At 38.6% G+C, this 13,896-nt stretch overlaps 1 protein-coding gene across 2 annotated transcripts in view; it reads left to right on the top strand.

Annotated features, from left to right (window-relative positions):
- The first annotated feature begins 3,144 nt into the window (after positions 1-3,144).
- The window catches only part of adcyap1r1a (adenylate cyclase activating polypeptide 1a (pituitary) receptor type I), a 26,299-nt gene continuing 15,547 nt past the window's right edge, over positions 3,145-13,896 (top strand). For both annotated transcript variants that reach the window (XM_079647783.1, XM_079647782.1), the window contains exons 1-3: positions 3,145-3,349; positions 7,837-8,005; positions 11,268-11,364. In XM_079647783.1, the coding sequence (XP_079503909.1) occupies positions 7,964-8,005; positions 11,268-11,364 (139 nt within the window). In that variant the 5' untranslated portion in view covers positions 3,145-3,349; positions 7,837-7,963. The remainder of the gene's footprint in view (positions 3,350-7,836; positions 8,006-11,267; positions 11,365-13,896) is intronic.

Genomic DNA, 13,896 nt, shown 5'->3' with positions numbered 1-13,896 from the left:
CGAAAGAGAGACGAAGGGAGAGAGGGAGAAGTGTCCTGTGGCGAGCTTCATTGAGTGGCGGTGCAATGGAGCATAAACCCCTTCGAGAGACTGAGTTAGATCAATAAACAACAAACAAGAATCAAAGTATTCTCATCTGTTTACTAGCTTCTTCTCGTAGCTATTGCATAACGGCGCAGAACATAAACACAAGTTCTATCTAATGCTAAGTTCAACAAGTAGCGCATCATTTCACTGGGAGCTGAAATGTCAAGGGATGGAAAACCATCGTGCTGGTGTGTTAGTTGTTTCGACGTATGTTTACCTTTTCTATTTGACCATATCTGAAACTTTAAAAGCTCGATATAGTATTTGGAGACTTTTCTACAAGAAATGTAATCTGAGACGTTTACTGATTGCCTACATCGTCTTATTTATTGAAGAAAATAAAGCAACTGAGCGTCTCCTTATGAATTGGATTAACTGAATTAGTAATAATGAATATGAAAACACAGGACTGTGAAAATCATGAATTCAATTTCACATTTTACAGTTGTGAAAGTTTTACGTTTTGTATCGTGTCTTTTGTTCTTCATTTCACATTTCAGATTCAGGCAACATTGTTTTACTTGAATTTTCTTAAAATGTCAGGAACATGAAGTTTTGGTTGGAGAAGATTTCTTTTCCTGGACTAATTTCATTTCCCTATTAGGCATTTAATGGCTAATTTCTTTCAAATTGTTGAGCTTTTCTTTGATTTAATATAATGTTAGCAAGAATGCATGATTTTAACGAATGAATTTCTGGAGACAAAATGTCCCGGCTTAAATTTGCGTTACCGACGTTGTGGTAAAAATAAATTATAGTAGAAACTTAACTAAAGGCTTGTCTTTGTGAAAATGATCCTTCCAATGAAGTTCAAATCTGTTAAACTGCAAGGGTTTCAGTGTGAATCAAACAAAAAACATGTTTATCCAGTAAAATGTATAAATGAAGTAATTCACAAATATATAATTCAAACAACCCTCATCTACCCAACAAGCCAGATATTTCGAATGTAACCATATTCTGCTATCGAGGTCAAGAGTCCATTTATTAATCAGAAGGCGGTTGATTTGAACCTTGAGAATGGCAGACATTTCAATTAAGATCCACAGTCACTCTGCCCTTGAGTGAATGCCTGAAACCATGAATCGATTGTTTTATGATGCAACCAAAAGGAAGGCAGTCTGTGGAGATGTTGCAGAAAAAATCTAAATCCAAGAAAAAAACATTGAGGTCTTTTAAATATTTGTGTTTGTCTCTCTCTGCTTCTTTTCTGCTAACACACAGTTGTCATTATCACAGCAGTGAAAGATGGTTTTACCTCGCTTGTCTAGTTCAGACAAAATTGCAAATTTGAAGCACTTAAAGACGCAGCTGAGTGTTTTCCATGGAAACCAGCATCAAATCATTGTCTTACCTGCTATTATGCTACAGAAATAGCCCACAGATTGCAGGCTGCAATAGCAGATAATCTTTGAATTTCTCTCAATGGGAACATTTTCATGGATGTCCTTGAGGCCAGTAACAGTGTTAAAATGTTCCGGGAACAGCAGCAGACATGCGTCACCACCCTTCATCCAATCAGCCGATTTCATGAATTGTTTTTTTTCCTGCACATTTTGATAGGGTGAGTGTTTCCAAGCCAGTTGTTGTGGCCTTTCCTGTTTGCTGTGTTGTTCTCTGAGAATATCCACATCATGGCAGGGTTTAATACTTTTTATGTCTCATTGATTTATAGCCAACCCATCAAAGACCCTGCTAGGTGATCAATCACTCCTGCACTCAAAACACTGTCCTGCATATAGCCGCTACTGGAAATGCTCTATCCACCCAGGGCCAATGGGGGAGCACAGTTGTAAAGAAGGCGGGTACATCTCAAATTGAATAAAACACTTTTCAAGACCAACAGTAAAAGCCCTGGTTAATAATCTTTGTACAACCAAACATTACAATATGTATTCAATAAAATAAAGCAATAGCAAATAAACAACTCTTATATTGTTATGTGATGAATATCAATAACTAGATGCTTTTTCCTTCCAAATCAAATACAGCCATATGTATAAGGCACCAAACACATCATAGATCCTGTGTCTAAAAAGGACAACTACAAACACTGTTGAGTTCATTTTAGGTCAGTTTGTAATAAGTGTGCATCTCTTTTTGTTTTTTGAACCTCTTTGGAGGTTGTATTGTGTCTTTGTGGTTATTTATCTCCATGGTTTCTTTTTCTGGGTTTGAGGTTGTTTTGATTCAGTCTGTGGGGCTTTTGCTTCTTGTTGTGATGATTGTGTATAGCAGTTGAAATTGTGTGGAAATTGCTGTTTAGCATCGTTATGGTCTTTTTCCCTCTGTTTGTGCGTCATTGTGTTTTATTGCGACTCTTTGACGTTGACTCAGTCCATTTTTACTGACACTCTGGTGCAAGGACAACAACATGGATCAATTATGTTGAGATTTACTCTAAGCAGCTATTAGGATTGTTTTCATTTGCAGTTATGCTGATTAGATGTTGTGGACTATGAACCCATTCAACGGCTATTTATCTTTGGGAAACTGTCCGTGGTGCTGAAAGTAAAAAAGAATGCCAGAGGCTACAATAAATCACCTTCATGGGAATTTCAATGCATTTTGGATTTAAACGCCACAGTAGCCTTCAGTCTTACTAACCTGCATCGGATTGCTGAAAAACACCTGCAGGGAATTAGATGGTAAACTGTATGGTACTGAAAGTGAGTCACACACATCATGGGGCAGCAGAATAAGTTCCTCACAAATTGCACCCAGCAGGGAACCAGACTGTGTGCCTATAAGAGGCGCAGGCGCAAATTAGAGTCTTATGAATAGTTTGATTTCTGGAACAAAGTCCCACGCATGTGAAAAAAACACGATGATTTGTTTTTCTTCTTCCAGTGTTGCAACTTGTTTTTTAAAATGTCTCTCCAATGCCAGTTGTATTTGTAGACTAAACTGCTGTCTGACTTGGTTCTGTCTGACGAGGTGCGAATCCCAAAGGAACTAACTTCCTCCTCCTCCTCCTCCTCCTCCTCCTCCTCCTCCTCCTCCTCCTCCTCCTCTTCCTCCTCCTCCTCCTCCTCCTCCTCACATCGTGGTGCCGCAGCAGCCTGCACGGTGCGTCCTGCAGCAGCAACAACAGCAGCAGCAGCAACAACAACGGCACCTGTCGTTTTCTGGACCAGCTGATAACCGGTTCAGGAGTAAATCAAGATATTCCCCGAAACAATTACGAGCCGAACACGGCGAGGATGTGTGAATACCGATTGCTTCATGTGTAGATATTTGCGCCTGTGAAAATTACGCATCGGTAAGTTCCTTTCACTTGTTTTCCTCCAGCCGACTGCTTCGCGCTTTTACTCTCGTCTTCAATCTGACAGCCTTTCACTCAAGCCGAGGCTATAATGTTAAACATATATATATATACATTTATTCTTTAAACGCCGCTGAGCAATCTGTGTGGTTTGAGTGAGAATGTTCAGTATGAAGGATAGACGCTTTTCTTGCTGATGTTGTCCACGTGCAACGCGAAGGTCACCCACATGCATTGATGAATTAAACGTTTACGAATGCGGGAATAAAGGGAAAATAGCAATAGCAAAATTAGCCTCTTTATTCCGGAGCTCCAGGGGTTTCACTGATTAAATGTAGCCAATTAAACACTGTTGCATGTTTCCTTTCACAAATCTTTTGACATTTTGCAAGCTGTGATTTAAATAGGACTCTAGCAATATAAAGTGTAACTGTTGGTCCTGTTATGCATCACATATTATGCGCTGTATTATTAATGCTCATGAACAGTAGCAAAAAATATGAAGCTGCCCAAAAAATGATTTTGAACGAGTGCACACTGGCACACATGCAATACCTTTTTGCAGTCACTAACCAGACTTGCTTTTAGGTTAAATGAAAGTGTTTTACTGGGATCGTTTTAAACCAAAAATGAATTATGAATGCACCATGGTGTTCAGAGGAATTCAGCTAACATGAGGAGGAAGCTGATGTGTTGTGACAGATCTCTCAAAAAATCCATTTAAAATAGAGATTAATCATTAAGGAGAGCTTTTCTCTCTTGTTTGTCTCTGAAGCTGCATCGGTAGACAGACACGCACAGAGTATGCATGTGCACACACACACAAATCCCTGTGCTAATAAATGTGGTTCCCAATCTAACAAAAGGGTTGATACAGTATATCAGCCATTATTTATGATTGGCTTATTGATTATGTGTCTTGTATTTAATAGGCAACTACTGGATATAATTACCAATTCAGTTAGTGCATTCTATAAATGTACTCTGTTTTCTTAAATACTGGGACTGAACAACATTTGATATTTTCCTTATTTTCCCATAAAGCTTCACAGTTTTTTACACATGTATCCCATGATGTGAAAATCAAAGACTCTCTTGCTTTTTTGCCCTCAGGATAGTTTAGATTCTCCTCTTTTGCTTCTTGCACCAGTGCTTCCTCTATACCAAAGCGATATGGATTTGTCCTACAGTAAATACCAAGGACTGTTTTTAAATTGAATTTGCAGCCTCTAGCAACATGGCTGCTGTGACATTTCAGGTTGTTATGCCTTTACTGACAAGTCATTTTTTCCATCTGACTTTCTTAAGTTTGATTGTGTTTTTTTTCTGTTTAAACGTCAGTCTGGTTTCAGCCCTACTTGACACGTTATCCCTTCTCTATATCTCCGGGCTTTTCCTCCGAGCACGGTATGTCCTATTTGATAAAGCATCCGAGAGATGCTTTAGAGGTAATTGGATTCGCTACTAGGGAAGGGACACAGAGAGGAATGTGTCTGTGTGTGTGCATGAATTAGCTTATAGTGTGTGTGTGTGTGTGTGTGTGTGTGTGTGTGTGTGTGTGTGTGTGTGTGTGTGTGTGTGTGTGTGTGTGTGTGTGTGTGTGTGTGTGTGTGTGTGTGTGTGTGTGTGTGTGTGTGTGTGTGTGTGTGTGTGTGTGTGTGTGTGTGTCTGCTGGTGCTGGCCAGTGTGTTTTGTGTTTGCAGTGATTCATTTTGTTCAGGAAGCTGTGTGGATGAGTAAGACATGAGAGGGGGGGGGTGAAGAGGGAATGTTTTAAAGTCAGACCCAGGCATACACGTCATCTTAAAATAAATCTGTGTTCCTTCCAAATTTCTACACATTTCTACTTTGGTAATCAACTTGTCCTTCATAAAATATATGATTTGTCTCGATATTCTCTTTTACAGTTATTTAGAGTGCAGGTGATGACAGATCTTTTATAACGTCAGTCAAACAACAAAAAATGCTTCCTCTGTGATTTGATAGAAGGGGTTGGGACGAGATATGACGTGACGCATACCCGCTGAAGCGAAGTGTATATTTATGTGTGTGAGTTGAAGACAATGTTGTGAAAATATTTGGCCCGAAAATAAAGCTCATTTTCATTATAGTTGAATCGTGACTATTCCACCAGTTGTTCGGGTTGAAGAGAGAAGATTGTGGAACGTTGCAAAGGTTTCCTATGAGTCAATTATTATGTTGTTATACAGACTTTAAACTTTTGGGCAAAGTAAGTCTTGGTTTTTCCTGTTGACATACACATCTCCTGTTGAAATCTCAAACTATAAAAAATGTCAGAAAGGATATGTACATATACTAGTGTCTATGTTTCTCTGAAAAAAAGTTGAAAAAGCCTTGTGAGCAGTGAGCTAAAACTCCTAAGGTGCATTTCTACAAGAGACATGCAGTCACAGAGTTTAACATGCATTGATGTGGTCTGATGGGGGCTAAAGAAAGGTGGTTTAACAACCTGCAGTTTAAAGTAATTCAGTGTTCAATTTGTGTTCAATTTTGGATAAATGCAGCAACTACGGTGCATTTTCTCCACTGCACCTACAAAAGAGCTCTGAATCTCTTTGTTATCAGCCATTTTAATGGGTGTTATCAGTGACTATCAGCCTTTTATATGTTGTTCAAAAGGACCGTGCTACAGCTACTAATTGATTTGATCATCTATTCACACAGTTGATTACCAAAAGAAGGAATACAAGATGACCAAACTGACATATAATAGTGATTATAACAGGAACAGAAGCAGAAGTGAGGTGACGTAGTATCAAGATTGGGATACTCTATAGTGGGTGGAGGTCTGGGGCCGTGTACTATACAGTATAAGACACAAAACATCCAGGGGACAGATGTATGTGTCCTATGTAGAACCAACAGAATTGTTTTGTCTTTGAGCTTAACCCTTAGATGCACGAGTGACTGACCCTACACTCTTCCATAAGTGGGTCTAAAAAGACCCGTATTAGAATAATATGTGTTTTTATGCCATTTTTGTCATTTTGGTTAAGAAAAATCACTTGTATAATATTTAGTATTATATTTTGGTTCACACTAGAAATATTTTATATTTAATTTTTCACAATTTGTAATTGTATAATTTTTTTTACATTTTGGAAAAAAACGTTTTGAACATATTGTCCCAAAGATCTCCGCTATTCTGAGACCCCAGTATTCCAGTCCCTTTTCAAAACTCATCTCTTCTCCTCTTGTCTACTCATAGCCCCCCCCCCCCCCCCCGACCCCCCCCCATCAATCCATGCCGGTTGATCAAGTTTGATAGTCCTATACCCCACACCCTAACCTTCCCTTATATTGTAAAGCGATTTTGAGTCCTTGAAAAGCCCTAAAATATAATGTATTATTATTAATATTATTATTATTATTATTATTATTATTATTATTATTATTATACTGACAGGTATCAGATCCTGCTGTGTAAAATAATCTTCCTGAGAGGTGTCACTTGTGATCTAGTCTGTGTGTTCCACATTGAATGTATTCCTGACAGACACAGGTGATAAGAATCAAAGGTTCCCGTAGGATGCCATAGAAAATGCATGCGGGTCATTTTTGACCCACTTATGGAAGCTTGGGGTAGCAATACAAAAACTACAATTTCTTAAAATTTAAATTTAAAATTTGAATGGCATGATATCCAAAACATGTTTTTTGAGGAACAGCTGGAATATGAAATGATAAAAAAATATAATTATAAAGATACTTCAAGAAAACCACCTCACCGGGTCCAAAAAGACCCACTTATAGAAGCTTGGGGTAGACATCAAGTTTCATTTGACAAACGTCGTTATTTTACATTTAAACCTTTTTTTTTTTTTTTACTAAACCTGGCTTAGTTGTTAGTGATCACACTAAAAGAAGTTGGAAGTTGCTGTGTTTGTCATAATGTTACGTTTCATTCAGTTTTACAAAGTCCTTTTTCACTTCCACTTCACTAGTTTGGCCCGTCCGACTCATTAAAATGGTAGCGAAAACCACTGATAACATTCATTGAATCCTCTGAAAACAATTCAAATTAGTTGAATTTGCTATCCAACTGACTTGCATCTTTGGGTTCTTAATGGCAACTGTTTTGCCATTAAGAAGCTCATGGTATTGTAGCTCATGGTATTGTAGCTCATGGTATTGTACTGTAGTATTTTGAATTCCCATGTTTCTACGTTAAGTAACATCGAGGATATTGTCTAAAGAAAACACTCCCCACTTTTCAACTCTTAAAAAACTAAAACATTTCCGCTGCTGCAGTTAGCAACAACACTTTTCTTTACTCGAGTTTCCAAAACATGTAAAAGGTTTAATAGTAAAGAATTTCAAAATGTCAATCTTATGTCTGTATAGTGCTTTTCTTATAATTATATAATTATATATAACAAATAAAAAACGGATGCAGTTTCCTGTTGTGTTTCCTTGTTGTTGTTTGTTCCCTTTCAGAGCCTTTTTCTCTCTGTGTGTTTCAGAGCCCTTGATGCTGAAGAGTGGTGACGCTGAGGGGAGCAATTTCAGTGCATTCCTGTGAAAACACACACACTGAGACACACACACATATTGAGGAGCTTTGTGGATACAAGCCCTTCAGAGGAGACGATGAGAGGCTACCTGCTGACTGCAATCTTTCTGCTGCCCTTGGTGAGTAGTTTGTGTGCATGCATCTACAGTATGTTCTTTGCACACTTGTACGTGTGTAAGTGGGTGTTTTAGGAGCATACAAGAATGTAGAATCATATTATATATAAGGGAGTGAGTGGGTTCACATCTCTACATCATCAGCCCACTCTCTCCTAGCTTCAGATTTGGTTTATTTTTACTTGTGCACTCTGGTGGGTGTGTGTTTATGTCAGGCGCTGGAAGCGTGGAAATCACCATATGCCGCATCAGCACATCAGCATACGTTACAGGTCCACGATCAGCTCTGCACTAAGACGACTGGCCGCCTTACAGAACAATAACAGATGGCCCAGCTGACCAGAGAGCTGCCTATCCATCTGCTGTGACTCACTTTTCTTAGAGGCCTCGGTGAAATAAAACGAAGAATGCTGAGGATGTTGTGCAGGATGTGTGGGAGGAAATATATCCAGCTCAATGCAGCAGCAGTTTCAGAAGCTACAGGTTATAGTTGGTGAATGTAAAAATACATTTATTATGTGACCTTGATCTACTTTGAATGTAATGATGACGACTTTATCTTAACTAATCATAAATAGAGTTCAAATGAATTCACAGTGCGATCTTGCAGTAACAAACATCTTCTCCAACTTAAAATGTGTGACAGGTTCCTCCTCTTGACTTGTTAGCACAGTGCACTGTCAAGCTGACCTTCAGCGGCAGATGTGGCAGATACGTCTGTTATGATGCACTTATTGTGTGTCAAACAGGTCTCTACGCTGGGCCAGTGGTCTGCAACGTCAAATTTGAGTTTTATTATCTGCGCTGTGAGAGCTACTAAGTTATCTGGCCATTGAAAAATAGCCTAGGGGAAGGAAACACGGATCTGCAGCTTAAAAATGGACTGTTTATCTGGACAGACATCTGTTCAAGGGAGAGGAGGGGAGTTAGTGGGGAAACAAAAATATTGATTGGTCTTTTGTCTTGTGCTATTCGTCATGGTGCCCTTTTTAGCAGTCCTCAGTTAACCTGGACTGGGTTGCAGAAGCTCTCAGTAAAACCAAGTCTCTGTCCTTCCTAATTTCTCAAAAAGCTAGTTTCGAGCTAGTGGTTTCCTAAAGATTGCACTATTAAAAACAACAAAAAAAAGAAACCTATTCATTTGTTTGTCTGTTAAATATGAAGCTACAGCCAGGAGACGGTTAGCCTAGCTTAGCATAAAGATGATAAAGGATGGAAAAGCTTTCCTGGATCTAAGGGTAACAACATCTGACTCCCAGCTGCTGTAAAGCTCACTAATTAAAAAGTGATGTCCTGTTCAAAAAGTTCAAAATAGCATTTGGCTGCGTTAGGGGGGGGGGGTTTTGTCCATGATTGTTTTACCTAGTCTCAGTGGGTTGCCAAGCAGTTGCTCTGGGGGCAGCCATCAATGGTCCGGCCCATAACCCCATCCTAAAACCGCAGGCGTCAGCAGCAGCTCAATCTTCAGTGGTGTGTGTGTGTGTGTGTGTGTGTGTGTGTGTGTGTGTGTGTGTGTGTGTGTGTGTGTGTGTGTGTGTGTGTGTGTGTGTGTGTGTGTGTGTGTGTGTGTGTGTGTGTGTGTGTGTGTGTGTGTGTGTGTGTGTGTGTGTGTGTGTGTGTGTGTGTGTGTGTGTGTGTGTGTGTGTGTGTGTGTGTGTGTGTGTGTGTGTGTGTGTGTGTGTGTGTGTGTGGTGTGGTGTGGTGTGGTGTGGTGTGGTGTGTTTGTGTGTCTGTCTTTGCAAATGTGCATTGACATTGAATAACTAAATTCTATACACATTTTAATTGCAGCTAAAAATAAAAAAACGCTTGTAAACTGAATAACACATAACCAGCTATCTAGGATATGACATCATACAGTATATTGATGTATATTGATGTATAACACATGTCATCTAACTGGACTGCTGCATTCATGCCAAACAGATATTAGTAATCTGGATGCAATTATATTTCATTTCTAGGAATCCTTGCATACAATATGTATTGGCTCCAAGCTGGCTTCCTGCTGCTTAGCAACATGGATGCTTGCTGCGGGTATAAAGAGATTGTTCTTTCAAGCAATGCCAGTGTCCGTTTCATTAAATAATATCAAACACTCCTGACAACATAAAAGAGAGTTCCTTCATATTGTTTTTGTTTTTGTTATGCCAGCATGGTCTCCGTGTAGTTTCCACTGCTTGATAAGGGTTGTCTGGAAATGAAATCGCATACAAGACAAAACGAGATAAAAGATGTCTCTGATGATGTTTGGCATAATTCATGCAGCGTTTAAAATTCTGCCCATGTGCTGCGCTTTAAAAAAAAAGAAAGAAAGGAAGTGAATCCTAGGACATCTTCACAGTCGGTTGATGCCCTATCTTATCAAGGCAGCGAGGCCTGGAGTGAATTCATATTGGAGCGCAGGGAGAGAGTGATGAGTCAGCCACGGCTCAGAGCGCCGGGACATATTACACCTATCAGTTCACTGTGAGCGTGAAGGAGAGGTAGTGCATGAAAACTAAGGGTGCAAAACAGAGATTGGCCTTAAGAGTGCTAGAAGGAGAGTTATAGTTGATAGACATGCAGTTCCTCGACAACCTCTGGGAAAATGGCTTTCCTAAACTTCAGTTACTGTATGCGAATGTTTTATCAAGTGGAGCAGAATGAGGATCTGGGAAGTATGTTTGGGAGGAATTGGATTTAATTGCTCAGAGGTTTCATGTCATGGCACAAAAATGGACATGAATAAGCAGATTCTTGGAACGCAAAAAATTGGAACCTCCACGTAGAACTCCATCAACCTCCATTTGGTTTAATTTGGATAGAAAAAAGAACCAGAAAGTTCAAGTTAAACGTTTTTTTTAAAAGATATTGTGAACTTAAACTCAAACACTGCTAGCTACACCACCCACTAGCAAGAGTCATCAAAACTAGAGAAAAATAGGATGTTGGTGCTAAACAGGATACCTGCTTCGACAAGTATTAGACATGCATCCCGACAGATATAAAAACAGTTGATGAAGGGACACAGAATAAGTCGGGTTTTTTTAAATTGTACAATATTAAAATGTTGGATAAAAACATACATAATTTAGTCACATTTATCACATAAAAAGTATTCATTTTAACTTTAGTAGACATGACTGTGTTTACTGTTAGATGTATTTCCTGGCTAGAGCAAGAGGCTGTTTTTTCAGGGCATTTAAGACCTTATTCTAGCAGTCTCTCAGTGTAGTTGATATTTATTGTGACCCTGTATGTGTTTTCTGTTTATTCTCTCCAGGTGGCCTCAGAGTCCGGGCACTGTCTAATCAAGCGTGAACATGAGAAATGCATGGAGAATATCATGACACACGAAACCAACGATGACCTTGAATTAGGTAAGTGAGGATGTGTCTGAAGGTATCAATGTGTGTGTCTGTTCTGGCATTCTTCTGTTTGCATAATGAGCCGGGAAGACGCTTACATCTCATTAAACACAGATATGCTGAGGAAAGTCATGCTTCTCCTAAAAATGTAACTTTCCAGGAACAAAAAAAAAACAGGCTTTGTTTTTTTATACTCAATGATCTGGTTTTCTGTTTATCCAAACATTTTTAGAAAGCTCAGAGGATTGAAACACGCGTGCTGGTTTCTATCATGTTCGAATTACAAATACATCACATTGACACGCTGCTGAACAGGACAGGCAACCATCCGGTGATATATGATTCACAAACCAAATGTCTGCCTGTAATGTCACGCTGAGCTGCTTTCACATATCTCACGTCCCTTTTCCCCAAAAACACAGGATGTGTGATTCCTGGAAGCAATTATTTTCTTGGCCATGGATTGTGGTTTTCATTAGCAACGAGCTGCAGGCCTCCCGCTGCTCAAAAGTTGCCCAACAGACTGCATCTCCCAGACTGCACTGTGACTCACGGCTTCAATGACAACCACGGGGATTCTGGAAATAAACATGAAGCATGAAAGATTTGAAGTGAAAGATAACAAGTTAGAATAAGAGATGGAAGCTGTTGGTTCATCAATAGATCTCAAAGGTCAGCCTGCAAACTTCCTGTGTGCTGCTCCTTCAATTATATCTCTTATTTTTAAATCTCAGAGTTGTTCATGCCTAAGGAAGGTGACATCACAGATTTCGTTTATAAATGTTTTCAGTTCACCCCTACATTTATGGTTATCATGTAGCAATCTATTTCCTTATTCTAACGCAATTACTGAAACTTATTTTTGTATTGAGCTATCGCCTCTCAGAGCCTATATGCCTGCCTCGTCACTTTTACTTATATGCGTTTCCTCTCGTCCCTTTAAAAGGAACCGTCCTGTGTTTCTGCTGACAGCAAATCGTTGCTGAGGAAATAAAAACGCCTGGTTTGCAGAAATCTGACTTGGGGCTTGAGAAAAAGTCAAATAGGGAAAAATGAGAACAGGGAAGGAATAAATAAGAGAAAGAAAAAGGAGATCTTTTTTTAGCCTTCTAAACGATTTATTTTTCATAAAAGAAAAAACACTTTGAAAAGCATATTTAATGATTTATTTGTTACTTTCTCTGTAATTGAGGTACTCAGCAGTCTACACACTGTGCGAAATTGATAAATAATGACTTGTGTCTGTCTGGTGCAGTTATCTTTATACAGATACACTTAGAACGTTTAGAATTTAGAAGAAGTGCAAATAGAATAGTGGATTTTAATGCAAATTAAAGCTTCTTCAGTCAACAGTTTCTCAAAAGCTAAATGAGGATGAATATTGGATTTTGACACCGAAACATAACTGTCACAATAAAGAACATTGCATTTAAATAAACGTACAACAAAATTGAGAGTAGTTGCAGCTCTACTGACATTTAGCAGCTTGTTTTGTCAGCACTGGCAAAGCATTTTCTGGCAGAGTTATATTTCAAGAATATTCCTCCATTCAAATCATATGAGTGCAATACATCGCCCTGAGAAAATGACTGACTTTTACTGACTCATACAGCAAAAGTCCGTAAAGGAAAACCCCAAAAAGTCAGTCGGTTTTTTTTGTGCATTTAAATGGTCCGCAAAGGCTAAAGTTCCCCCCAGAGGGAGTTACTCTCCCACCTTTGTGTACTTCTGTCACATAGTGACATCACTACTTAACACATGCGCTTCTATTGGATAGCGCTCCAACACATTGTACGTGATAGACTAAGGGGCGGGACATCTCTAAACAGTTGACCAACCACAACAGAGCCGGCCAGTTTACCAATCAGAGCAGACTGGGCTCTGGTTTCAGACAGAGGGTGAAAAGAGGTGTATGAGACAAATAAAGAGCTTTTTGAACATTAAAGTAGGGCTGCTCAATTAATCGTATTTTAATCGCGATTACGATTATGGCTTGCAACGATTACGAAAACAACGTAATCTAAATAAAACGATTATTTTTTTATTATTATTATTACTTTTTGTTTTTGTTTTTTTAAATATTTTTTTTGTTTTTTTTGTTTTTTCAGTTGAATTATACTTAAAGTTCAGGGTAATCAACTGTTAAAAACATACTGTTCAAATATTTTTCTCCAATAAATGGATGTTTTCAAAGTCAATGAATAATCGCAATTACAATTATTGACCCAAATAATCGAGATTATTATTTTTTCCATAATCGAGCAGCCCTACATTAAAGCATTTAAACATGTCACAGGAGAAGCACAAAATACAAATATGAACCTGAAAATGAGAATACAAACTAAAGTCATTGAGTCAATTGAATCAATTACTTTAGTTTTCTTTTTAGCATTTATAAGATTCTCACAAAGCAAATGTATCGCATCGACAGACATATTCAGCTTGAGCTCCATGACATGTTTTTCCTCTTAGACCAGTATTAAAGATTAATACAAATAATTATAAATGAATGGGTAGAAATAAGCCCTGATCTGTATTCTGCTA

Source organism: Notothenia rossii (assembly GCF_949606895.1).
Source record: "Notothenia rossii genome assembly, chromosome: 9".
In the NCBI taxonomy this organism is placed as follows: Eukaryota; Metazoa; Chordata; class Actinopteri; order Perciformes; family Nototheniidae; genus Notothenia; species Notothenia rossii.
The sequence above is the reverse complement of the archived record's forward strand: the minus strand, read 5'-3'. Positions and strand labels throughout refer to the sequence as shown.